The sequence below is a fragment of the Thamnophis sirtalis genome, unplaced genomic scaffold (genome assembly GCF_051295495.1).
Source record: "Thamnophis sirtalis isolate CommonGarterSnake01/CBP01778 unplaced genomic scaffold, rThaSir2_p1.2 scaffold_8, whole genome shotgun sequence".
Classification (NCBI taxonomy): Eukaryota; Metazoa; Chordata; class Lepidosauria; order Squamata; family Natricidae; genus Thamnophis; species Thamnophis sirtalis.
In genome coordinates, this window is record NW_028261388.1 from 31,586,763 (window position 1) to 31,614,609 (window position 27,847).

The following is a 27,847-nucleotide window of genomic DNA, read 5'->3' on the forward strand; positions in this document are numbered from 1 at the left end:
TGTGTGTGTGTGTGTGTGTGTGTGTGTGTGAGAGAGAGAGAGAGAGAGAGAGAGAGAGAGAGAGAGAGAGAGAGAGATTTGTGCTGATAAATAATACAAATATATTATATATATTAAAACATGCTAATGCTTAAATAAATTAGTGATTAATTTAATAAGCTGGGTCAGGCTCTCTAAATTTCAAAATCACATTTTTAAAAAACTTCTGAGATAAAATATGTTTTAATATGGACATACATGCAGATTCTGAAATACTTAGTATATAAAACATCCCCAAGGTATTTGCAAAAGTTAGCAAATAACAACTCAGTGAGTGTGCTAGGGCAATAGAGCAGCCCAATAATACCACCTCCTGACTTCTGGTTCTGCACTTTTTTTTGGATCTTGGTTAGTTTCATGGACAAATACATTGTTCTGTTGAATATTTAATATTTCTGTCAGTTCTAAATCTTCAGTAGTATGGAAAACAATATGCAGGGTATCATATAAAATAAGGGTGGAAACGTGTAACAGTCTCTAAATGTTATTTGTACTAGCTGAAGATGATGGAAATTTCTGAACAAAGCAGGAGACGCCAAAATTGGTTTATGCTCTCAGACATTATGTAGATTTCAAATTGTTTGCTTGAATATGAGGAAATATTATACTGTATGTACTTTTTATTCAAACACATTAAAGTCCATGGGAGTAAATGAGGGATGTCTGTGTTGTTCTCTCATCTGTTTTGCATTAGCAGTAAAATTCTTTATGCAAAGAGCTCATTGCTATCTCAGACTTAATAAAACAATATAAACAGTCCATTTTTTAGTACATTAATTTTTAAAAAAAAATATTTAATAGGTTTTTGATGAAAGTAAAATCAATATTATGTTTGACTGGTATTTTATACATTCTTAGGGAATGAGAGCTTAAAATTCCCCTGTCATGAAACTGACATATGATTCTTCTCAGTAGCAGAGGGCGCAGCCTGCTTATTCACATCAGTCCCAGTGCTATGTATCTTTGCCATAATTACTTGTTCATATTATACTGTGATGTACATTGTGTTATAAGGAACTGAATTGTAACAGGTGAGGAAGAGCTATTCATCAATATGGAACCATATTCCTGACTGTGATTTTCTATTCAATGAATACACAGTTCAGATTAAAGAAGGGAAATTTTAGACATTACAGTTACCCCTTTCTCAATTCCCCCCCCCCCCAGATATATTACTGAGCACATAACCATTTACTGGTGGGACACAATGGTTCAGTGGCTAAGATTCTGAGCTTGTCGATCAGAAAGGTCGGCAGTTTGGTGGTTTGAATCCCTAGCACTGTGTAATGGAGTGAGCTCCTGTTACTTGTCCCAGCTTCTGCCAACCTAGTAGTTCTAAAGCATGTAAAACTGCAAGTAGAAAAATAGGAAGCACCTTTGGTGGGAACATAACAGTGTTTGTATGCCTTCAGCATTTACTCATGCTGGCTACATGACCACAGAGACGTCTTCAGACAGTGCTGGCTCTTCAGCTTTGAAACAGAGATGAGCACCTCCCCCTAGAGTCGGGAACGACTAGGACATATGTGCGGGTGAAACCTTTACCTTACCTTAAATATTCAGTATCCGTTATCATACCAGAAATAGCTGAACCCATTCTAAAGCACTGTTTGTTCAAGGCCTGCTTAAAGGCAGTTGGTGTTTTTAACTGTTAGACTTCAAGGAATTCTGATTTTTTATAAAGAGCTTTTTGTAAGCCTACCTTCTAATGTGGGCTGTGATTATCAAAGTTACTATAACATTTATTTTACTTTAATTATATGCATATATAAAATCTGTCATAAGATCTCAGATTTCACATTAATAAAGAAAATCAAGATTAGATTTAGGATGTGTAGCTAGATCCAAAAGATTATAATTAAATCCATAGTTATAATACACCAACATATAACACATTTAGTTTGTAGTCTACCCTTGAAGCAGATACATATTCTTCTAGGTGTGAGAAAGCAGCTTTACAGATGAATTTTTGTTTTGCAGGTGATGGATGTGGATATACTGTCTTAGGTCCTGAAAGTGGAACATTTACATCAATTAATTATCCACATGCCTATCCCAATAGCACAGTGTGTGAATGGGAAATTCGAGTAAAGCCTGACCAGAGAGTTCAGCTCAAATTTGGGGATTTTGATATTGATGATTCAGATTCTTGTCATTTTAATTATGTGAGGATTTATAATGGAATTGGACCTACAAGAACAGAAATAGGTAAGAGCATGTTTCTTTCTAGTATTAATACATGTTTACATATACTTAAGAGTAGAAAACATTTCTTTTTTCTCTGCCCAATTTCTGTAAATAATTTGACTATAAGCAAAGCAAAATGTTACTTGATTTTGTGATAACACAAAGTTGAGGAAGTTTTGAAAAACTCTGGACCAAGAAAAAAATTTACTATCATATTTCTTCGCTACAGTGTCCTTTTTCCTAATTAGCCTTGTACAAATGAAAGTTTAACATATTTATATTTGTTTTTAAAATTACAGAGTCCCTGGTTTATTTCTTTTTTGCTTGTTTTTATTTTATTTTTATTTATACATTCTGCACTTTTAATAGTTATATTGATTATTTAGTTCAATAAAAAGCATTTAAAAAGACATGTATGTATTGAGTACAGCACTATTTTGATTCATTACTTGGTATAAAGTATTTGTTATAAAACTATATAGAGCAAGTTTTTGATTCTTCCGTGTTATACGAGAAGTGATTTACTCTAAAACAAAAACAAAACTTGAATTCTTTAATGGCAAAGATCTTTCAATCCCAATTTACAAGTAGTTTACAGGCCCAAATAATTCTCTACTTTTGTTCTCTTCACATACAGCTTATTCTAGTATGATTACATAAAAGATCTTAGTCTGCTAAAAATGAATTCCTAACTCAATGAAATGTTAAAAAAGAAATAATACAAGGGAACAAAATTTTATCTATCTGCCTGTCTAGCAGTGGCCAAAAACTGAATAGAATGAGATTAAATTTGGTATTTAGAAAGAAACCCAAGCAAAAGAGTGTTCAAGCTTGAAAACCAACCAAATCATATGATTGATGAATTTTATAAGCCATACTTTATTTGCTTTTCTTATCTTGTTTAGAAATCTTACGGTCACACTAAAATTAACCGCACTTGTTTCTTGAAGTTTTGAAATAAAAGTCATTAGTAATAACTTGCTCTTTTGGCAGGGTACATTTTTAGCATATATTATGATTTAAGTAAGGGGAGTTAAAATTAAAACTGATTCTTGGAGATAACTGTGCTGAATCTTAAGGAGAGCTATAATGACACTGCACTGAAAGTATGTTTAATTTCCTTTTATAGGAAGTTTCATTATGACAAGTTCTTCAGAATAAATTCATAGAACCCTTATTAAAATTAATGATACAAATACAACACACATACTCTATTTCTCTCCCTAGCTTAGAAAGTGTTTCCAGGTTAGGAAATCAATCCTTGGAAAGACTAAACAATATATTTGATAAAATGTTTAAGTCATAAGTGGTTTGATGCTAAATAAAAACTTGGAAATGTTGAAAAAACTATACCTCTCTATGTCTCTGGTACCTCTGAATTTCTGAATGATTCTCAAAAACCTGCCTTAAGGGAAAAGGAGAAACATCTTTTTCAATTTGTATTTCATTATTGTTCAATTTATGCAGCTGTTACATTTAGTGTAGATTAAACCTATAGTTCTACTAAATGATGAGACATTTAATACTACATTTACGTATGTGTTAAGTCTATTGTATCTACTCTAGGAAAATACTGTGGTTTGGGCCTTCAGGTGGACAAATTAAATGAATCAAAGAGTAATGAAGTTACAGTACAGTTCATGAGTGACGTTCATTTTTATGGACATGGGTTCCTTGCTTCATATTCAACAACTGATAAACCAGGTATAGTATCTAATTTAGCAATATTTTAGCAGACTACACATCTATTTCTGTTTAATAATCATATAAATCTTACCATAATAGGTAATTTCCTATTACCCAGTTTCTGATAAGTAATGTATAAAGAATTAAGCAAAGACATTCATAAAACCACATTTGACAGGATAATCTAAAGATATTAAGCTTAAAATACACACAAATATGACTAGAATATATTAATTCAAGGTGATTAAAATAAATTGTTTTAGTTTGTAGCCACAATATACATTCTCATTGGAATCAACTACCCTCAGTGATCCGGACCATACCCACTCTCATGGCCTTCAGGAAAGCTGTAAAAACCTGGCTGTTCTGGCAGGCCTGGGGCTGTTGACCTCATTGTTGAGGTCCAGCCCCGATTAGAATGAATGCATGTGGTTTTGTGATTTTAAACTGTCTTTTTTTTCTCTTTTTTTCTCTTTTCTCTTTTTTTCTTCTTCTTTTTTGTAAGCCTCCCGGAGTTCTTCGGGATTGGGCGACATATAAATTTTGATAATAAATAAATAATAAATAAATTCCAGGTCAAATAGTCATAGAGTTTCTGATTTGATGCTTAGTGTTTTTATTATAGCAGGCATCAGAAACACATTTTTTGAAGGTTAGGGTCGAGGATAGCATTCCTTAGGAATAATCTATGGGAATAACATATTTTTCTACTCTTCAGTCATTTTTCCCCACTTCTCTAGTTGCAGACAGATCATTATTGCATACAGTCTAAACTAATTTGCAAATCATTTGAAATTCAGTTAACTTCTTTTGGACCACTCCAAAATAAGTTGATGTATTGATGTATTGGTTAATAATTGCCTTTAGTTTTCATATTTAGAGTGCCAAATTAACAACCAAAGGGCTGAAATTCACTTCAGGCACTGGAGAACCTCGGTGACAAAAATTAATGCTTCATGGCATCATGACATAAGTTCTGACTTTGTTATTTGTACCAACACGAAACCTAAATCACAAAATACTTCATGGATAAGAAAAATTATATTTGGAATTTCTATTGCATTAGTGTGGTGGTAATCACTACGGACTCCTCTCAACTGTCATATCAACTATGTTGATGATGTTTGAGCAAGATATAACTCAACTTATCCTGTGTATTACATCTGATGCTTCTCTTTTTGGCTTTTTTTGTTGGTACATCTCTTGGTTCTGCTAAGTCTTTTTTGGAATTAATCAACAAAGAGAGATTTCAGCTGATAGAAACAATGTGCCTAATTCCTAACCCATGACATGTAGCTTATTATAGCTAAGAAAGAATAGCACTAGTTCCTTGAGATCCTAATTTATTAAGAGGAAACCAAAATAAGCATGATGCATTAAAATGACTAATGATTCACTAGTTTTCAATATGGAATTTTAAAACATTTCACTGTTTAAAATATTTTGCTATTTAATAATTTTTCTTTTGCTATAATTTTTCCTAGATTTGATAACATGTTTAGATACTGCAAGTCACTTTTCTGAGCCAGAATTCAGGTAAATTTGTTTTTTTCTAATATTCTGACAATAAATTAGGATCAGATCACCTGTGAACTAGCCACTTTTTCTCTTCTTCGAACAAAATATTTCATCGGGAGAAAAAGCAGTTATGTGGACGTATCAATAGACTTTTGACTATAATTCTATGACATATAGTTGACTGAAAATAATTTTATTCAATCGACTGGGACATTTTCGTGTATGTCTTATTGATATGTTTAGCATGAATTGTTTCATAATATTCCCCACTACTAAATATCTGTTTCAGAAGTAGTACTTGGTATTTCAGTTTTTTATTGTTAAGATCAAGATTCATTATTACTTTGGTTCATTATGATTTTAAAAAATCAAAAATTTACAAACTCTAAAATTCTAAAGATTTTGACTGCAGTCCTCTATCTACTGACCTGAAAGTAAACCAATTGTTGATTTATTTCAGAATAAACTTAAAGAGGATTGAACTATTAACATATTAACTTTTCTAAGTAATTTTAAAGTATAAACTGAGCTTTATAGTGTAACATACAGTAACATAGCTCATATAACAATAAATATGCAGTGATTTTCAGATGTTAGTTTATAAACTCTATTTGTTTGCAATAGTCAGAATGTTGTTATTAAATGCTTTTACAATGTATAACTCTTCCCAAAAATACTTAACTTTTACTAATTGATTTATTCATTTTACGGTATATATTATTTATTTATTTGTCTTGTCAATCATATATTGTTCAATAATAAGACTTAATTCCCAATGTTGCATTCAAAATATTTTCAGACCAATTATTTGCAAAGTCATGGCAGTATAGTTTATTTTTGAATAGTACTTTTTTCAGGAATGTATGCCTTCCATTTGAATCTCTAGACTTGATTTGTTTCAATAATTATACTTACTTAATCAAGTTTATTAATGGTTAAGAATTTCAGCACAGAATATTCTGATTACACATTATAAAAATATCTGTCTTTTTCCCCTTAGCAAATATTGTCCAGCTGGGTGCGTGCTTCCTTTTGCTGAAATTTATGGGACTATACCTCATGGCTATAGAGATGTAAGTAACATTCATTGTGATTTTTAGATTATTTAGTCAATTTTTATAATCACCCATTTCACCTTAGTTGCTCTGGATGGCTAGCAATATTTAATATCAAAATACAAATCACCTAAAACATCAGAGCATATTATAGGAATCAGAATAAATCAGTTTGCCAGAAATCATCAACTTCACAATGTCCAACTAACAGTCTGAACTGACTGAATGTTAATAATACTTTACCAAAAATGGTGAAATATTGTGAATTAATGCATGATTTCAAATCCTTCTTCTTTCCAAGTCATCTTCCCTTTGCATGGCTGGTGTACATGCAGGAGTGGTATCCAACATCCTTGGAGGCCAAATTAATGTTGTAATCAGCAAAGGTATTCCATATTATGAAAGCTCTCTGGCTAACAATGTGACATCAAAAGTGTAAGTATATGTTTTCTTAAAAATCATTGCATTTGACGTGCATATAAATTTAAGCTCTGAAACATTAAACGCAGATCAGTATTTTAAATATTTTTACAAATTATTACAAAGTGCAGACTAAAAGGCCTTGTTGAAGGCTTTAAAACATGTTTTAATAGTATCAGAATATGTTTTTCATTAAATTGATGCCATTGATTAATAGAGTATGGCTAAAATGTTGACTAGTAAATATTTTTAATTCTTAAAACAATGAGTTAAGAAGCATCTTAACAGCCTTTTTAAGAAGGACAGTATTTTTAAGAAAGAGAAATAAAATATGAAAGAATTTTAATATGTTTCAGAGAATTGAAGGGTCTATTAGAAATATTTTGCATTATGGATTACAAGGAATTTACATCTTTTTTTTAACTTTCACATGTTATTAAATGTTGCCAAGTATTTTGACTTCAAGAACTACACAAGTAAAATAGTTTTTCACTGAGAAGCTTTCTAAACTGTTGGTCTCAATGGGAAGTGGGCTAATCTAAGTATCCACATTTTTTAAAGTGGCAGATTTGTCTAGAGGTCTGCTTTTCCTTGTATTATTTTGAATGTGAAGACTTAGAGTGTGGATCGTATTTAGAAATAGTCTGCTAATATGCTAAACAATCATGCAAAATGATATATTGCAAAAATGTTGCATTTTTGAGGAGTATTTTAATAAACATATAGAAAGAAATAAAGGAAAAACTTTAAATATGTTGATAGTAAAATACAGATTTGTGATTTGTTTTTTACACAGAGGTCCTCTGTCTTCAGGGCTCTTCACTTTTAAAACCAGTGGTAAGCCTTCATGCCTCTTGGTGTTTAATGAGATCCAGACTTTATTCAGGTCTATATTTCTTCTTCATTTTGTTCCCCCCTCCTTCAAGTCTTTCATTATCATTTCAAACTTGGGGCAAAAGGAGATTGTCTCCTGTTATTGTAGGAATTACTGATTCCCTAAACACATGGTCTTGTAATTATATAAAATTATTAACTTTTGTTTCTAATATTTGTTATGAACAAAAATGGCATAGAATCAGTGGTGGGATTCAATTTTTTTTACTACCAGTTCTGTGGGTATGGCATGACTTGATGGATATGACTTGGTAGGCGTGGCAGAGGAAGGATACCGTAAAATCTCCATTCCCACCCCACTCCAGAGGAAGGTTACTGCAAAATCCCCATTCCCTCCTGATCAGCTGGGACTCGAGAGGCAGAGAAAGATGGAGGCGGGGCCAGTCAGAGGTGCTATTTACTGGTTCTCCGAACTACTCAAAATTTCCGCTACCGGTTCTCCAGAACTGGTCAGAACCTGCTGAATACCACCTCTACATAGAATCCATCTTCTTTATAATTACATTAGTAATTATAAAATGTGCAACAAATAGATACATTTTCTATGCAAGCATATAATGACTTATTAATTGTATTTAAATATGTACTGTGCATTCAGAAAATATTCAGGCCCTCTTCACTTTTTGTCAATTTTGTTATGCTGCAGCCAGATTCTACAGCTGTTGAAATTCATTTTTTCTCATTAATCTACACTTAATCCACACTAATGAAAAGTGAAAACATAATTTTAGAAATCTGCAACTTTATTAAAAATAAAAAACTGAAATAAGTATTCAGACCCTTTACTCAGTACTTTGTTGACAGTGACGTGCGGTGAGGTTTATGCCTGGTGAGCTGGACATCTCTTCAAAGACTCGCCAGCTCCAGCGGAGTTCCTTCCCAGAGTTTGGCGAAGCAGCTCAGCGGGGCAGTGGTCGGCCTCGGTGGGGGGGGATTTGCATCGCGGGAGCCGCCAAGCGCCCGGGTCTGCAGCAAAGGTGCTTGGCGGCTCCCGTGATGCAAAGTACCCCGCCGCTGCCACCCGCCCGCTGCCGGGGCAGCGGGCGACCCGGCCTGCAGCTGCTGCTTCTCCAGGCTCCACCGCTGGAAGTCCTGGATCGCCTCTGGGCGAAGGCTGAGCGAGAAGCGGAGCGAAGCTTCTCTGCGGTCTCCCGGCTCTGAGACAAGGCAGCACTTAAAGCAGCCGCTGCCACCGCCACCGCCCCTCCTTCGCCCGGCGGGGCGTTCCTGCCACCTTGGGCCGCTTTGCTGTGCGGCAGCTGCTTCTGCAAGGAGGCGCTGGGCCAGGAACTGGAGAAGCCGGCGGATCGCTCGGACTGGAGCCTCCATGGAAAGGGCACGGCGTGGCTTCCGAGCGATCCGCCGGCTTCTCCAGTTCCTGGCCCATCTCCTCCAACGAACAATCCCGCTGCCCCGGCCTGCAGCCAGCCAGCCCACCCCCCCCCCCCGGCCTGACCTGCTCCCTGCCTGGACTCACCTCTCTTCTCCTCCTCCTCCTCGTCCTCCCCACTCATCCTCCCCACCCAGCCCATTCCTCCCCCCGCCAGCACTGTGTCCAACAGGCCAGGCGTCTCGCCTTTATGGCAGACATAAATGCGAGACACCTAGCCTGTTGGGACACAGCGGCGAGAACGTCCCTGCCGCCTCCGCGCTCCGCCGCCTCGCCCCCCGCCTCCTCCGACCCCACCGGACCGCTGTGAAGAAAGAAACACACACATATATACTCCACAATAAAAAAATTACATATTTAATCACAATAAATTTGAATCCCCACCTCCCTCCGTCCGATCCACATACCTTTTCTAGCTGTGGAAACTCTCTCAACTCTCCTCTTGTCCGCCCAACGTAAGCGTGCTCAACGTAAGCGTGCTCATAAGGGATGATTCGCTGCTCCCCGATCAGGAGGCGGGAGAATCAGTGCCTCTTTTGCATATGGAATTTTTTGCTTTTTAACTCTTTCTTAACTTTTAAAAGTTCTCTGGCCTCCTCCTAGTTAACACTGAGAGCAGACACCAAGCCACTGTGACTTGAAATCTGGTAGCAACTACCCTGGCTTTAATTATTTTTAAAAAATTATTTAAAATTATTTCCTTTCCCTGATGAGACTGGTGAGGCCCCGCCTCCCTTGCCTCTAGTGACTGCACGTCCCTGTTTGTTGAAGCATCTTTGGTAGCAATTACAGCCTCAATTCTTTTTGGGTATGACACTACAAGCTTTACACACCTGGATTGGAGGATTTTCTTCCATTCTTACCTGAAAATCCTCTCAAGTTGGTTGGTGGACAGCTGTTTTCAGGTCCCTCCAGAAATGTCCAATAGTCAGGGCTCTGCCTGGGCCATTCCAGGACATTCAAAGAGTTTCCTCTAAGCCACTCCTGTGTTGTCCTTCTGAAACTCTGTTCCATCTCCACGCAGGATCTCTGGAGCTGTCAGTGACCATCAGGTTCTTAGTCACTTCTCTTACTAAGACCCTTCTCCCTCAATGGCTCAGTTTGACCAACTCCTGGAAGAGTCCTGGTTGTCCCAAACTTCTTCTATTTATGAATTATGAAGGCCAATGTGTTCTTAGGAACCTTCAGTGCAGCAGAAATTTTATTATAGCCTTTACCAGATCTGTTCCTTGTAATAATCTTGTCTCTGTGCTCTTCAGGCAGTTCCTTTGACCTCATGGCTTTTGCTCTTTTACAATATGCATTGTCAGTTGTTATGCCTTATATAGAGAGGCATGTACCTATCCAAATCATGTCCAATCAATTTAATTTACCACAGGTGGACTCCAAGGTATAGAAACATGTCAGCAATGATCAAGAAGAATGGGAGGCACCAGAGCAAAATTTCATTTGTTGTTGCAAAGGTTCTGAATATTTATGCCAATATGATATTTAATTTTTTTCCATTTTAATGAATTTACAGACATTAAATTGTGTTTTCACTTTGTCATAATGAAGTACTATGTGTATATTAGACAAAAAAATAGATATCCAGCTGGAGCATAACAAAATTGACAAAAGTGAAAGGAGGTCTGAATACTTTCTGAATGCACTGCATATGTCTCTTCTTCTATATTGAATATTCAGGTGTAGATACAATATAGTTGCCAAATTCCTTTAATCTACTGATTGCTCTTTTTGTTTCTGTCTGTGTTTAGGTTGTTATGGGACACTTGGAATGGAATCTGGAGTAATTGCTGATTCACAAATTAATGCATCCTCATTTTTAGAATGGCCTGAGCAGCTGGGTCAACCAAGCACTTGGAAGCCAGAAAGAGCCAGGTTGAAAAGGCCTGGACACTCTTGGGCAGCTTTTACTAATGATGAGTATCAGTGGTTGCAAATAGATCTAAACAAAGAACAACGAATAACAGGTAAGTAAGTAGAAAATATTTATTTAATGGAAGATAATAATAATAATACTTCAATATTTCAAAGTACTTTTGAATATGTACCATACTTTACATCCACCAAGCGACATCGACAGGTTGTACCTGCCAAGAAAAATAGGGGGCAGGGAGCTATTGCAAATCTATCAAAATGTAGAAAAAGAAAAAGAAAGTTTGAATGATTACTGTATGTGAACCAAAGTACATAAAAATTGCTGCAGGCTGTGAAAACGGAGAACAGCATAAAAACAACAGAAACAAAGGCAGAATATAAGGAAAAACAGCTGGATGATAGATTAAATAGATAGAAAACCAAAGCTTTGCATGGACAGCACTTGAAAAACATTGAAAGAAAATGTGATGACAACTTGACATGGACATGACTTAAGATGGGAACTATCAAGAAAGAAACGGAAGGTTTAATACTGGCTGCTCAAGACAAGCACTACAAACTAATGCCATGAAAACAAAGATACAAAAATCCACTGACAACCCAAAGTGCCAACTTTGCAATAACAAAGTTATTGCTCTCACAACAGTCACTCGTGCCCTTGTGACCTCTAGGCTGGAATACTGCAATGTGCTCTACATGGGGCTGCCCTTGAAGAGTATTCGGCGACTTCAGCTAGTCCAGAATGCGGCCGCACGAGCGATTGTGGGTGCACCTCGTTTCACCCACATAACACCTATCCTCCGCGAGCTGCACTGGCTACCTGTTGATCTCCGGATACGCTTCAAGGTGCTAGTTGTCACCTATAAAGCCCTTCATGGTATTGGATCTGGGTACTTGAGAGACCGCCTACTGCCAATTACCTCCACTCGACCAATTAGATCCCACAGGTTAGGCCTCCTCCGAGTTCCATCAGCCAGTCAATGTCGACTGGCAACTACGCGGAGGAGAGCCTTCTCTGTGGCAGCTCCGACCCTATGGAACGAACTCCCCGTGGAGATTCGTACCCTCACCACCCTCCAGACCTTCCGCATAGCACTTAAAACCTGGCTGTCCCGACAGGCCTGGGGCTAAAGACCTTCACCGTACCTGAATTGTATGAATGTTGTGCTTTTAATGATGTATTGTCCTATATGTAACTCGGTTTGTCTCCCCCTCCCCTTGAACTGTGAGCCGCCCTGAGTCCCCTTGGGATAAAGGGCGGCATACAAATATTAATAAATACAAAAATACAAAATACAAATACAATTGCTGCATGTGAATGCAGCAAAATCGCACAAACTGATTACAAAGCTAGACATGACCGAGTTGCTAAATTAATCCACTGGTCATTATGTAAAAAATATGATTTACCTGTATCCAGAAAGTGATGGGAACATAAAGTGAAAAAGTTATCAAAAATGAGAAGGTGAAGATCTTGTGGGACTTTCAGATGGAGTATCATTTGGAACAAAACACGCCAGATATCACGGTTGTTGAGGGCCAAAGTGTACAGTTTATTGATATCGCTGTACCAGGAGATGGTAGAGAAAATACTAGAACTAGAAAAAATAATAAAATATCGTGACCTGGCCATCGAACCTACACAGCTATGGATGAAGCATGTAACAGTAATACCCACTGTCATTGGGGCACTTCAAGAAATTGCAGTTTCCTGCAATAACACCAGTGAAACTGCAAAAAATCCTACTAGGAACATCATATATTTTTAGAAGATACTTGGTTGATACCTAGGATGCTGGCAGCTGAGTTTCATGTTTAATGAATAAAGTATATAATAGTAATCATCATCATCCACTGGATATTATGTAAAAAATACGACGTACCTGTATCATAAAAGTCATGGGAACACGAAGTGGAAAAAGCTGTCGAAAACGAGAAGGTGAAGATCTTCTTTGTATATTTACTTGGTCGATAGGACATTGGCAGCAACCCATATCAACCATCAATGCCAGTTAATAATATTTGTGATACATCTTTAAATGTTTACTTGACTGAGTTTCATATTTAATGAATAAAAGAAATAAAAATGGAAATTAATTTGACAGAAAGTAAGAGAGAATTCTAGATGCACTATCTATTTATATTTAACATAGCTGACCATATCACCAAATCAAAATAAATGTCATCATTTAGGTCTTTGACTGGCCTTGACAGTAGGAAAAGAGAAATAATTTGGTGCAGCAATTCATTATCATGAATAATTTAAACGTTTTGCACAATTGTATGATTTGATGAAAACATTTGGCCCCCTGGAATACGAATGTAGCATCCCTTAAAAAATAATAAACATAAAATCCATCAGCCATAGGAGATTAGTTAAGAGTTGCTACCTCTCTAGAGCCAAATTGTATCCCATATAATATTTGGGCAACTGTTTTAGCCATAAACAGTTTGACTGAAATGTAATCTGAATCCAGTTGAGTCCAGCTCATGGATAACAACGCTCTGAAAGGATTTAATAAGGAGATTATTCTGAGGCTGCTTTACAGTATCATATGACTTATGAATTAGGAGCAAGAACTTTTTTTCTACTGTATAGAAGATATACTTAGAATGTCCCAGAGTCAGTCAGTCAGTCAGTCAGTCAGTCTGTCTGTCTTTAAACACACACACATACACAATACATACACATTTATATTTTATATTTGTTTATTATAAAGGGGACCTTCTGATTCACAGGTATCATTACAACTGGCAGCACCTTAGCAGAGTACCATTATTATGTCTCTGCTTATAGGATTCTGTATAGCAACGAAGGACAGAAGTGGACAGTATACAGAGAACCTGGTGTTGAGAGAGATAAGGTGAGATTAATATATCACAGGAAATCATTGTGTGTTTTTGAAATGATATTGAAGAACTGTTTTAGAACCTTTAATATGACGTTACTTATATTCATTGACCATAGAGAGATTGAAATATAGTTATTGGAAACTTATTTGTAAATTCTGAAATTGAACACATTTTGTTTCATTTGAATCACGGTGGTACTAATTCTTTGTCTGTGTGTCAAGGTACTCGTATAGAAAAATAAAAAAAGTATTTTATATTCAATGTACTTAATCTTAGATTGATGGAAGATTAGCCACAGAAATCACACACTGCAATTAAAAAGGCAGACATAGTAGAAAAATTATGGCTGGATAGGACTGTAAAAGCTTGGAATTGGATGAATATTAGTTAGAGATGTAGTAATATTTAGAGTTGGTGAAATCCTTTTAAAAGAAGCAAAATGTGTACATGCAGCACATGTGGAACACCTTATGAGGCAGTTGCACAAACATGAAAAAGATGCAACTGGTTTAATGATAAAAGGCAGGCTCTGTGTATATTCTCAAAGGGATCTGAATCACCTCTTTTGAAGAATTTGAAGGTTTGTTTAGTGGGTTTCTTCATCTCTGCCTTGGTTCCACCACAAATGCGCGAACGACAAAAGCACGCCTGACTAAACTGCGGTGACAAAACCGCGCGATGAAGGAGCGACGAATGAGCCCTGAAACGCACCGACAACAGCGCGCCGACAGAAGCGCGCTGTAACCTAACCCTAAACCTAACCCTAACCCTAATCCTAAACCTAACCCTAAACCTAACCCTAAACCTAACCCTAAACCTTACCTTAACTTAAATTGCGCTTCTGTCGGCGCGCTGTTGTTGGCGCGCTGTTGTCAACGCGCTTTTGACATCGCGGTTTTAGCCCCGCGGTTTTGTTGGCGCGCTTATGACGTTCGCGCTTTTGTCGGGTCACACTCTGCCTTATTCTTAATCGATAAAATGCTTTAGTGGAAAGAGTTGACAAAATCTGTTAGTTTCCCTCTACATTATTTTAGTGGCAAATTCAGACAACATTAGATTTTGTACATGAATATCCTTATTCCAGAAAACCTTCAGAGTGGATCACACTTTTGCCATAACTTTCATATCTCCACAGAGCAATTGTCTATTGAAAAGAGTTGCATGTTGCTTAACAATGTCTGTTATACTAGTCATGCTAACAAAGCTAACCTGAGGGGCCAAACCTTAACTAAATCTGTGTTATGAAAATGACAGCTGTTAATGAGTTTTGTTGGAAATCTTAATTTTTGACTTGATTTCATGGAGTATTGGACACCAAATGAGGTCAGAAAAAAAAATCTGATGCTGATACTAATTCTAACTTTTGACTGCCCTCTTCTGGACTTGGTAGCTCTAAATAAAGAGGAAGAAGGGGGTATATTTAAACTTTGCTACATTAAACTTGATAACGGTAAGTAATCATTGTAACTTTCATAGTAATAATGTTTAAATGTGTTTGTCTGAGATTATCTAGCAATTTCTAAGATATTAGTTGAAGAATAGTAAAAAGAGAAATCTGAGCTGAGCTTGATTCTTGATGACTTCATGAACATCTCTATACAGTTTTTTTGGCTACAGAATGGAAGTGGTTTGCCATTGCCTTTTTCAAGGATTTTTTAAAATTTGCAATACAGAGCATTTCTAGACCTTCAAGAATTAATCAGGTCTGAGTCAGATAATGTTATTTAAATAATGGTACATATTATGGGTTTCTGATGTAGTGTGACCATATTAGGTGTGGCAGTTAATTTTTCTGTACATTTGGACACAGAATCTGTGAGTTTAACAGCAGAACATTCAAGAACAGGGCTCAGATGAGCTGCTTTATTGGAGCTGAGAAAGCTGCTGTTATTAAACAATGATAAACCATGATCAAATCTAACCATATTTATATTCACCTTGAGGTTTTAAACCCTGTATCTCTTGCTCTGATAATCAACTTTTTGTAGTCTTTTTCTCAGCCTTGAATCTTGAGAACATATGCATTGTGTTTATATAATAATCCTGTCTAGTCTCAATTTCTTTATTTCTCCTCTTGCACCCTTTTAGCCTGCCTAATATAACAATAAGCACTTTAAACATTACTGGTTTTTAATGATTGCTTCATTGAATTTGCATTAATAAATATTTCATCAGTGCTTTGAGAACTAAATGCCTGCTATGAAATCATAAGAGATAATCATAATTATCTTTTGAATTTGAAAATGAAACACTTAAAAAAAAAGAAAATGGAACCACAGGGCAAATCTTGTACTACATATTATATGATCTTTTTTTTCTAGGTATTTCAAGGCAACACAGGCTATTATCAGGAAGTTCGCAATAATTTCATTCCACCGATTATTGCTCGCTTTGTTAGAATAAACCCTTTGAAATGGCATCAAAAACTTGCAATGAAAGTAGAATTGCTGGGATGTCAATTTAATATTGGTAAGTAAAGTGGCATTTGATACATTCCTTATAAAATGTACAATTTTCTAATGAAAGAAAAGGGGGGGGGGAACCTTGTTACTGTCCTTCATTCAGTAGGTAGGAACATAATTTTAACCCTCACAACCACCATATAGCTCTGAACCATTCTGCCTAGTTGCAGTGTCCTGGTTTTTGCTGGTCTACTTACTTTTGTCAGAAAAAGAGTAGCTAGTCCAGCCCCTAACATACTGAAGATTTTTTTTTCTTATTGGTTCTAGTACTCAGTCCTGACCTAAGGACTGTGGAAGGAGCAAGAATTGCTTGTTGAGATTAGTCAACAAGCCTTGATTTTCCTCAAGAAGCCATCTTGCTTCTGTATCGCTGGACTCCCTATACTGGCGTTTTTTGTCTAGTATCTAATGTTCCCTTTTGGGGGAAGATCGTTATGAAGGTGCTCCAGAGCAGCTTCAGAGGACCTTGAATTAAGCAAATCATCTGGATCCCTTTCAGTTGGGATTCAGACCAAGGTATAAAATAGAAACAACATTGGGTGTGCGTTTGGATTTCTGGCAAGAGCAGGACTAGGGTTATCTCACATTTTATCAGATGAGCAACCATTAAACTCAATCAATCAATCAATCACCTGGATTTTTACAACTGAATCTGGAAGATAGTCCTGGAGGGGTCCCCTCTCCTCCCCACTCCCTCTGTGTTTCCTCTGATCCAGAGACCCCCTCTCCTTTTTTCTATGTCAGAGAGAGTATTTCAACTCCTATTATCGATAGGGAATAGCTTAAATGTTAGGAGTTTGATTTCTTGTCTCCTTTTTTGCTGGAGCATTCTGCTTATCTACTAAAACTGGGTGAAAGCTGCTTGTTTCCCAGTGAGCATTAAAATATTGATTCTACATATTCAAGAGAGGGGAAGGAGCTGTTACGGTAAGTCCCATGTTCCATTATGCTAATATGCTAAATTACTTGTTTCTTTTTCATTGGGTTACTGACTGGTCCTGGACATTCATATTTTACATATTAGGAGAATAGTGAGAATTATTCACATTTAGTCACTAGTACTCCTGACAGATATTTTGAAAAAAAGTAAAATTATATAAAACAAAGATACTTGTTACATTTTAAATTAATGACGTCATCTCAAGATTTTGCTTCTATTTAAGTTCGGGCTCCAAGACCATCATTACCTCCACCACCCAGGAGCAACAATGACTTTTCTTTGCAGATTGATAAAACAACCTTCACCCCTGAGGTCAAGAACACTATGTTAACTCCAAGTGTAACCAAAGGTACTGATATCTAAAAAAATAGTGTTGCAGCACTATTAATTGCCTAGCATTAATAGTGCCTTTTTGTGGTTCACTTTATTTTTAAGCCACTGAAATTCATTCACTAGAAATGATTAATTAATATACCGGTATATTTCTGTAGCCAACAGGACATGCAGATTTTGCATACAAAATTGCTAAATTAGAACTCGACTATTTTGTACACTGGAAAGTTATTAACAGTCATTATACCTTCATGTCCATCTAAGAAAATATCTCCAAATATTATGGATGCTATATGCATTTTTACTGGATACTTGTGTAAGTAAAATAGGATTTTAAAAAGCCAAAGTATTTATTTAAGTTTTTGCTTTGGTTTTAAGTTCGGTCTCCAAGAGCAACATTGCCTCCACCGCCCAGGAGCAACAAAGATTTTCCATTGCAGACCAGTAAAACAACTTTTGCTCCTAAGATCAAGAATACTACAGTAACACCGAGTGTTACAAAAGGTACTGATACCTAAAAGATAGCATACTAAAATAATGCATATCATTAATAATACATATTTTGATACTCTTCAATATCAAGTTTGTTTTTAATGCGTTTATGAACTTAACATATGCTATATCTTAATGGTTTTCAGATGTAGCATTGATAGCTGTTCTAGTACCCGTGTTGGTCATGGTTTTTACCACCCTCATCTTGATCTCAGTTTGCTCCTGGCACTGGAGAAACAGGTAACCAAGTTACATAAATGCTTCTAAAGGATTGTGTCATACCAGCTTTGCACAGCATACACAACATACTCAAAAATTATAGTGGAACAGCACCAATTTGGGGAGATTTGGTGGAACATAAAGCTATAAGCTTCTACAATGCCAACAAAAGTGGTGCTAAGGTTTATTTTCACTTACACTACTCTGGTAGAGGTTATGATGCCTGTTATTGAATGCTGGTGAACCAGATCAGGAAGGTTGCCTTTTTTCTGTTCAAGAGGACACATCTCTGAATAGTCCTCTTGATATATTGTGGCTGCAAGTTTAAGAATTCTTGGGTACAGTTGTGTGATTAATATATCTGAAGAGCTGCAGGCTCACAACAGAGGAAGATTGCTAAGATTGCACAGGGAGCATTTAAAGATGAAATGGGAAAAATTAAAAAGTTTCATTAACACCCACCCCCAATGAATTCAGATAATCCTCTTTAAATAATAACAATTCTTTTGTTGCAGTATTTTTTTTCTTAAATAACTTCAGTTAAGAATAACTTTTGGAAACATTTAGATTAGGCCTGGAGGCACCAAGGCTCAAGTCTACCTTAGCCGTAGAGTTCAGGCCAATTGTGGTGATAAATTGCTTTGTATATTGCTTTCATCTCCTGTTGGAAAGGATGGCAATTTACCGAGGGCATGAATGAATGGTAATTGATTACAGAAGATTTGTATTTAACAATACATTTAATGGTTGATTGCCATACTTTAATAAACAACTTTGCTGCTGTTTATGTTAATAGTATACTACACAAAGAAAGCAATCGTCTTCATGTCATATTACAGCCAAGTATTTTAAAGTCATATTTCAAACAGTGATAGTCTTAAATTTATCCTAAATAAGTTAATACTAATTATAGATGTTTTCTTCATTTGGCATCATTTTCAGAAAAAGAAAGTCAGAAGGAACATATGATATACCTTATTGGGATCGTGCAGGTAACTTTAGATGCAAACATTGCTGTAATGTTTTAAGGTTCAAATATGTGTTTCTGATTTATTTCAGTTAATATTTAGAATGGGGCAGGCACTTGAGTACTTTACAAAACATTTCAAATGGCATTGTTGATTCTCATTTCTTTCCTAACATTGCTTTCCTCGTGAAGCAGGGTAGAATGGTGTAACAAGGCAGGTACTTCTGTGTAGCCCAGGGGTCATGTGGCTTCAAACTTTTAATGATATAAAATGCAGATTAAAACAAAGATGATATGAAAATTGCAGAGGGGCAGAAGAGGGGAGAAAGGTGTTGGTACAGGAAGAAAGAAAGAAAAAACATTAGCTAACCTTTTTTTCAGCGCAATAAAGTACAGAACATATCCATCTTTGTTTCTATTTGGAAACAGCTTCTGAATTTTGTGCTTGAGACAGGAAAAAATGAACTCTTTACTGAATTTCCCTGATTTGTTTTGTTGCTGTAGAAATAGCTAATACTTGCTAACTTGCTGAGCTGGTGAATAAGAAGTTGAATAATTCTATTCTTTAATTAATACTGAATTTTGCACTTCTTCCAGCCCCATCACTTTCTCCATCCATTCTTCTGTTGGCTGGGGAATTTTGGAAGTTGGAAGTCACCAAGTGTTAAAAGTTCCAAGGTTGGACATCCTTGGTTTAAACTATAGCAACCACCTCACAGGATTGTAATTGTGAGGAAGATAGGAGGAGGAAGGAGTACTAGGTATGCTCACTGCCTTGAGTTTCTTATAAAATAATAGAGAGATAAAAATCAAATAAATAAATAGCTGCCTTGATAAAGGAGGAAAAGAATTAAACTGAGCATAGAATCCCAGTGATAACCACTGTGGATCTTTGTAAAATTTAAATGATTTCACAATATGTGTATAAGCCTGCTATTACAAAATTGCCAGATTAGCGTAGAAAGGTCCTTATTATATTGAATACTTACAATGGAGTTTTAAACAGCTTGATTCATAAATATATCTTATAAATCATTGGTGAGAACTGCTGCTTTTTAATGTCTTATTGCAGGTTGGTGGAAAGGAATGAAGCAATTCTTTCCTGCTAAATCTGTAGACCACGAAGAATCATCTGTTCATTATAACAGCAGTGAAATTAATTGCCTTAGATCAAGAGATGCTACTACTGTGTTACAAAGTCAATCAGCAGGTACCTTCCCCAGTTTACAATTTATTTCAACAAATGCTGTTTCAAAAGAAAGATGCCTTTTCATCTTGGAGAAAGCTCGGAAAACCAGCCTTTCTTTAGAGCTAGCTGTTTTTTTTTTTTAATGTGGCAACAATTTTTAGGTAATTTATTAGCATGGAGTGCAGATGAGTGGCAAATAAATCTAATAAATATTTCTTCTCATCTAATAGTTTCATCTTAGTAACCATTTAAACCCACCAAAAATCTTTTAAATAGTAAATAAAATATATAGTATATTTGTGTACTTGAAGTATAGGTAGCCCTTGACTACAATTAATTGAGCCCAGAATTAAGGTTGTAAGTTGTGGCCAGTTGTTAAGTGGGTCATCTTGTGACTTCACCTGATGTTACTCCATTTTTTGCAGCTGTCGTAAAATAAATGTGACAGTTGTTAAGCAAATCCTTTATCCGTAATTGGAGGGTGTGTGTTTTTTTGTCAGAAATCAGAAGTAAATGCCACAGCAAAAAATAATTCCAACAGGAAAAAAAAAATCATGGATGCATGACCACAGGAAGCTATATTAGCCATAAATGTGAGCCAGTTGCCCTGTGCCTGAAGTGTGCTCATGTGATCATGAGTTGGGATAGCTATTGGAATTGCAAATCTGGGTCATAGGTATCCCTGAGGAGGATCTTTGAGTGGTTGCTAAGCAACCAGTCCTAAACCAGGGACTACATGTAGATAAAAGAATCTGTCTGATTTATTGTATTGTGGTGGTGGGTTTATAAAATAAAATATCGTATTGTCCCTATAGGTATTCTTGAGGTTATTGAAATTTTATTAAAAACCAGTGCCACAGTTTCTGATTCCTTTCAAAGTTAAAGGATGGCACACAGTTCATTTTGGTTCAGGTACAGGTTCGATGTCATCCTCATCTATTTCTGAGATTATCTTTTTAAGTGTGCCTTGTGAATAGGCTGGTCATCTTCTGTTTCAAATCCTGTAGGGACTTTTTTCTGTGTATTGAGAGGTTTAGAAATTCACTTTTGGCTCTCTTCAACAGAGTATGCACAACCACTTGTAGGAGGAATTGTTGGCACACTTAATCAAAAGTCAGCTTTTAAACGTGAAGAAGTAAAGGAAGCAAGTTATGCAGATAAGGATTCTTGTAACACTTCAGAACAAGAAATATATCATGCCTACGCTGAACCTCTCCCAGTTACCGGACCAGAATATGCGATACCAATAGTGATGGGTATGTCAGGGCATCCTGCACCTCCTCCAGGCATTGCTTCTGTATCTACCTTCAAAGCTTCAGGGAATCAAGCTCCTCCATTAGTGGGAACTTATAATAAACTTCTTTCTAGGGCAGATAGTTCATTATCAGCCACACACGTGCTCTACGATACACCTAAGGGGATGCCAGGACTGAGCCTTCCAAATGAATTGGTATACCAGATACCGCAGAATATGCCACACTCCACAGACAATAAAGAAGATATAAGTTAAGAGTTTTCTACAAATTAAATCAGGAGAGAAAAAGGTCAGACTGTTGTGTTGAAGAAAACCATGACATTATTGGCCCAGAACAATGTGTGTGTTGCTCTTTTGCGGGGCCAATATACAACTACTGCTTTCTTGTACAGGTTATGAAAAACTTGTAATTCGCTACTGATGGGCGCTACATTCCCGGATAGGCATGAAAAGTTTAATCTGTGCCTAATTAGTGTGAATACATAAGTCATTTAGTCTCATCAACAATAATTCGATACTTCATAGAGTTGATGGGCCAAAGAAAGATAGTGTTTTATTACTTTCTGAAGTCATTTATACTACTAACAGTCTGATTAACAATTCATAAGGATATTCATAGTACTGTAAAGCAAACTAAACACAAAACTGTCATTTTTAGAAACTATTTATACAAAACTGAAATTGATTTCTGCAATGAATAAACAAATTTCTATAAATAAATTGGTAAACAAGAGGTACCAGAAAAACCATATCATAGTAATCATTCTTTTCTGGTCACTCAAGAGAGTAATTTCATTTAAATACTGTTCTTCTGTTCATGTGAAATACTAAATCTAGTATTTTTCATTTACTGGATGTAGATTCCCTAAAGCTGGAATTTGAAAAAGCTTTCTATTTTTTTCCCCAAAGACAATACTTCTCTTGCTTGCCTAGTAAATGATGGATTTCCACATTTGGTCCTCTTACATATTCACTAGGTAGCTTTTCAGCCTCAGGTTTTCCATGTGCAACATGGGTATAAGAATCAATCTATGTTGCAGGGCTATTTTGAGTAGGTGCATTAGTGATTTAAGTCATCCAAAGTATAATATAAATATTGTTATATTAATATTAGACCACTGAAAGATTTATGGAGGATTTATTAGTGGCAGATGTAATCTTTTCAGCTAAGAATATGGTTTATAAAAAATAGCCACCTACCCACCATATTGTGGCTTTCTTCTATAGTAATAAAACTGTAGGCCTTGAAGATGAACTTTTTTATATTGAAAGGTATAATAAGCACATCAATATATTGTGCATACATTTACAAATACAGGTCAGGATTTTCATACATTTATAAATGTACAGCTTGTTTTTCCAAATGTTTTTAAATGCCTGTATGCCTTAAGAAAAACACCCTGGTAGCTTTTAAATTGTGAATTCCGTTGTCAATTACATTAAAATGTGGCAAACAAATTAGAAACTGCTGCTTGATGTAGACTGAGATTTAAATTATTGTTAGTGAGCTGATCATTTTGAAAGTTCAAAGTTACGTGTTTAGCTTAGAATTAAAGGTACTAAATCTTGTAATTGTCTTTCTCTAAATGTATATATTTGAATTAATTAGTGACCTTATGTAAAAAGAAAAGAATTGAACACAAACTTGTATTACATTGCAAATGCATTTTCCTTTTTGCCATGTTTATGTATCAAGAAAGCACATGAAAAAGTGCTGTTTTAGACTGTATTTATCAGCACTGTAATGATGACAAAATGGAATATCCTTTAATATGCAATAGCCCAGTTTTATGGACTTTTAAATGTGTTGTGAATGTATAAGTCAAAAGACTATTATGTATAGTGTTGCTAAATACACAATATCTTAAGTTAGCTCACTGGTAAATTTAATCATGACAATCACAGCTTTGTAATATAAAATGATGTTTAATTTCAATTTCATAGAAATTTTCTCTTGTGCCTTACTCCATTCTCATGTTTTTATTTATACAAATTATATGTAAATTATTTTTATTCTGTAACTATGGTACTCTAAGGGCTCAATGTGTGAGAACAAGTGATGTACAGATTTTATACTTCCACATATTCTTTGTATTCATTCTTTTATGTGATTCTTTCCAACTCATGTGAGTAAAATACCTGCCAGAATGGACGGAAGAAATTTGTGTGTCAATATAATGTGGGAGATTTTCTACTCTAACTGTTCTACTCTTGCAGGAGAATTTTTACCACTCTATAAAAATGATTGTCCATCCTCTTCTTGAAAATATTCAGTGATGGAGCACCCACAACTTCTGGAGGCAAGCCATTTCACTGATTAATTGTTCTCATTGTCGGGAAATTTCTTCTTAATTCTAGGTTGTATCACACTTTAATGATCTTCCATTTGTTACTTCTTGTCCTGTAAGTTCCATTATGCTGCTGTTAATAGACTTATTTGCCATTTTACACCAAATCATATTGGAATGCTATGGGTGTAGAATGTGGTTATAACAGAGACAGTTGCTGATAGCATATAATTTAATTGTTCCTGTTATTGTTCTAGAAACACAAAAGGCAAGGAAAGTAACTCAAAGATTTAAGTGATAATGACTTTTGCAGTTATCAGTTATAAATTTCATGTCTACTCTTGGTTTACGACTGAAATTGGAATCTAAGTTCTTCAAACTGAATTGTGCGGATGCATTTAATGATTCAGATCAAATATTGATGCGTTAATATTTCATTATAATTATTCTTACTTATACTGTATATATTTATTAACAGTATTAATAGATTAACATTAAAAATAACTATATACTTAGTTATACTACCTAAAATGTCAAAACGGCATCAAATGTCATTAAATAAGGAGAAAAACCATTTCAGCCAACTTCCCAGTGCCTAGTGAAATAAAATAACCTAGGTTTGATAGATAATACTGAGTCTTCTGAAACTTGTCTGCTGAAATTTTAGTTATATTTTTTAAAAAAGATTTTTAATCTAAGACAATTAAAATGCCTATATGTGCACATATCATGCAAAAAAAATTGCATATGTGAGATTTCCCATAAATGACTACAAAATATCACAAATGCCACTGTAAGGCTGCTTTCCAATTTCTTACTAGAATTATACATACATTTATATAAAGTGTCTAATTGGAAGTATGACATATATTCAGGCCATTAGCCTTAGCTTATTTATTTATTTATTTGTTTGTTTGTTTGTTTGTTAAATTTCTAGGCCGCCCAATCCCGGAGGACTCCGGGCGGCTTACAAAGAAAGAAAAAAGAAAAGCAAAATAAAAGAATAATTTAAAAACTCCCAACATAACATTTCTAATCGGGGCTGGACCTTAACAATAAGGTCAACAGCCCTAGGCCTGCCGGAACAGCCAGGTTTTAACAGCTTTTCTGAAGACCATGAGAGTGGGTAAGGTCTGGACCTCTGGGGGTAGCTGGTTCCACAGGGTCGGAGCAGCCAACATTGTCCGGCTCTCCTCCGGGAGCCCGCCAGCCGACATTGTCCGGCTGACGGCATCTGAAGGAGGCCCACCCTGTGGGATCTTATCGGCCGTTGGGAGGTGTGTGGCAGTAGGTGGTCCCGCAGATACAATGGTCCTGAGCCATGTAGGGCTTTAAAGGTGATAACCAACACCTTGAATTGCGTCCGGAGACTAATTGGCAGCCAGTGCAGCTCACGGAGGACAGGTGTAATATGGGTGTATCTTGGTACACCCAAAATCGCTCACGCAGCTGCATTCTGGACTAGCTGTAGTCTCCAAACGCTTTTCAAGGGTAGCCCCATGTAGAGCGCATTGCAATAATCCAGCCTTGAGGTGACAAGGGCATGAGTGACCGTTTGAAGTGCCCCCCGGTCCAAGTAGGGCCGCAATTGGTGTACCAGGCGAACCTGGGCAAAGGCCCCCCTGGTCACAGCCGACAGATGGTGTTCCAGTGTCAGCTGTGAATCCAGGAGGACCCCCAAATTGCGAGCCCTCTCTGAGGGGTATAAGTCTTCACCCCCCAGGATCAAGGATGGACTGTCTGAACTGTCCTTCGGGGGTAACATCCAAAGCCACTTGGTCTTATCGGGATTGAGCACCAATTTGTTCATCCCCATCCAGATCCCAACAGCTTCCAGGCATCGGCACATCACGTCCGCCGCTACACTGAGCTGGCACGGGGCAGATAGATACAATTGCGTATCATCTGCATATTGATGGTACTTTATCCTGTGCCGTCGTATGATCTCACCCAGCGGTTTCATGTAGATGTTAAATAGGAGGGGGGACAGGACTTAACCCTGCGGCACCCCACACTTGAGGGGCCTAGGGGTCGACCTCTGTCCCCCAGCCAACACCGAATGCGACCTACCAGAGAGGTAAGAGGAGAACCACCGTAAAACGGTGCCTCCAACTCCCACCTCCTCCAGACGTCGCAGAAGAATACCATGGTCGATGGTATCGAAAGCCACTGAGAGGTCAAGAAGCACCAGGATAGAGGAATGCCCTCTATCCCTGGCCTGCCAGAGATCATCGATCAGTGCGACCAAAGCAGTTTCTGTGCTGTACCCAGGCCTGAGACCAGACTGAAAGGAATCCAGATAATCCGCTTCATTCAAGGTCCGTCGGAGTTGAAGCGCCACCACCTTCTCAACAACCTTCCCCAAAAAAGGAAGGTTGGAGGCAGGATGGTAGTTTTTCAAGACGGCTGGATCCAGGGAAGGCTTCTTGAGGAGGGGTCTCACCGCCGCTTCCTTTAGTGGTTGCAGGAAAGACCCCTCCTGCAAAGAAGCATTGGTAATCGCCTGGAGCCAGCCGCATGTCATCTCCCTGCAGGTCAAAACCAGCCAGGAGGGGCACGGGTCCAGTAAACAGGTGGAGGTGCTCATCGCTTCCATGGCCTTGTCCACTTCCTCAGGGGTGACAAATTCGAACTATCCCAGGAAATCCGACTTAGACTTACCCTCGGCATCTCGGCTGGTATTGCCCAAGTGGAGTCAAGGTCTGTCCAAAGCTGAGTGATTTTATCCGACAAAAACTGAACAAATTTCTCAGATCTTCCCTGCAGGGGTTCCCCCACTCCCTCACCTTTCAGGAGGGAGCGGGTCACCCTGAACAGGGTGGCTGGGCAGGATTCCGCAGACGCAATAAGAGCGGAAAAATGCCTGCATTTTGCCGCCCGTATCGCCACTAGATAAGTCCTAATGAAGGCTCTTAGTAGCATTCGATCAGATTTAGAGTTACTAGTCCTCCAACGTCACTCTAGGCGTCTCTTTTGGTGCTTCATCTCCCGGAGTTCCTCCTGGATCCACTGCCGTGGAGAGGCCTCAAAGGCGCAATCCGATCCAGTGCCTCAGTCGCCGCAACATTCCAGGCAGCAACTAAGGATTCGGTCGGATTGCGGACAAGGGAGTCAGGTATCTCTCCAAGCTCCTTCTGAAATCCCGTTGGGTCCATCAGGCACCTGGGGTAGAACCACTTAATCGGTTCCACCTCCCTGCAGTGGGGGAGTAGTGTCCTGAAGTCAAGCCTCAGCAAGGAGTGATCTGACCATGACAAGGGCGAGGTCTCTATTCCCCTTATTTCCAGATCATGTCTCCACTGCCCCAAGAGAAATATGAGGTCGAGTGTGTGTCCCGCTCTATGAGTTGGGCCCTGAACTACTTGGGTCAAGTCCATGGTTGTCATGGAGGCCATGGACTCCTGTGCCCCTTCAGAGTGTTCGCCAAGAGATGGTAGATTAAAGTCCCCCAGCACCATTAGCCTGGGGAACTCTAACTCCAACCCGGCTACTGCCTCTAGCAGCACAGGCAGGGCTGTTGTGACGCAGCTGGGAGGTAGGTACGTCAAAAACAAGCCCACTTGAACCCCTAGGTCCAACTTCAAGAGGAGAGACTCACACCCCACAATCTCCGGGGCAGGGCTCCTACGGGGAACTAATGACTCCCGGACAACCACTGCTACTCCCCCACCCCTTCATTGGTGTCCTGGTTGGTGGAGCACCTGGAACCCATCTGGGCACATTTCTGAGAGGGGGACTCCTCCCTCTTGGCCCAGCCAGGTTTCAGTTATACATGCCAG

General features: G+C 37.5%; 1 protein-coding gene across 2 annotated transcripts in view; it reads left to right on the plus strand.

Moving 5' to 3' along the window:
• DCBLD2 (discoidin, CUB and LCCL domain containing 2) overlaps positions 1-23,861 on the plus strand; it is a 30,608-nt gene extending 6,747 nt beyond the window's left edge. The window contains exons 2-16 of one of the 2 annotated variants that reach the window (XM_014074989.2): positions 2,020-2,247; positions 3,793-3,930; positions 5,397-5,448; positions 6,431-6,503; positions 6,787-6,920; positions 7,702-7,742; positions 10,947-11,162; positions 13,810-13,934; positions 16,245-16,392; positions 17,549-17,674; positions 18,037-18,162; positions 18,297-18,390; positions 19,312-19,361; positions 20,409-20,546; positions 21,590-23,861. In XM_014074989.2, the coding sequence (XP_013930464.2) occupies positions 2,020-2,247; positions 3,793-3,930; positions 5,397-5,448; positions 6,431-6,503; positions 6,787-6,920; positions 7,702-7,742; positions 10,947-11,162; positions 13,810-13,934; positions 16,245-16,392; positions 17,549-17,674; positions 18,037-18,162; positions 18,297-18,390; positions 19,312-19,361; positions 20,409-20,546; positions 21,590-22,035 (2,135 nt within the window). In that variant the 3' untranslated portion in view covers positions 22,036-23,861. The remainder of the gene's footprint in view (positions 1-2,019; positions 2,248-3,792; positions 3,931-5,396; positions 5,449-6,430; positions 6,504-6,786; positions 6,921-7,701; positions 7,743-10,946; positions 11,163-13,809; positions 13,935-16,244; positions 16,393-17,548; positions 17,675-18,036; positions 18,163-18,296; positions 18,391-19,311; positions 19,362-20,408; positions 20,547-21,589) is intronic. The other variant, XM_014074990.2, reaches the window with a different exon arrangement.
• Positions 23,862-27,847: the final 3,986 nt, after the last annotated feature.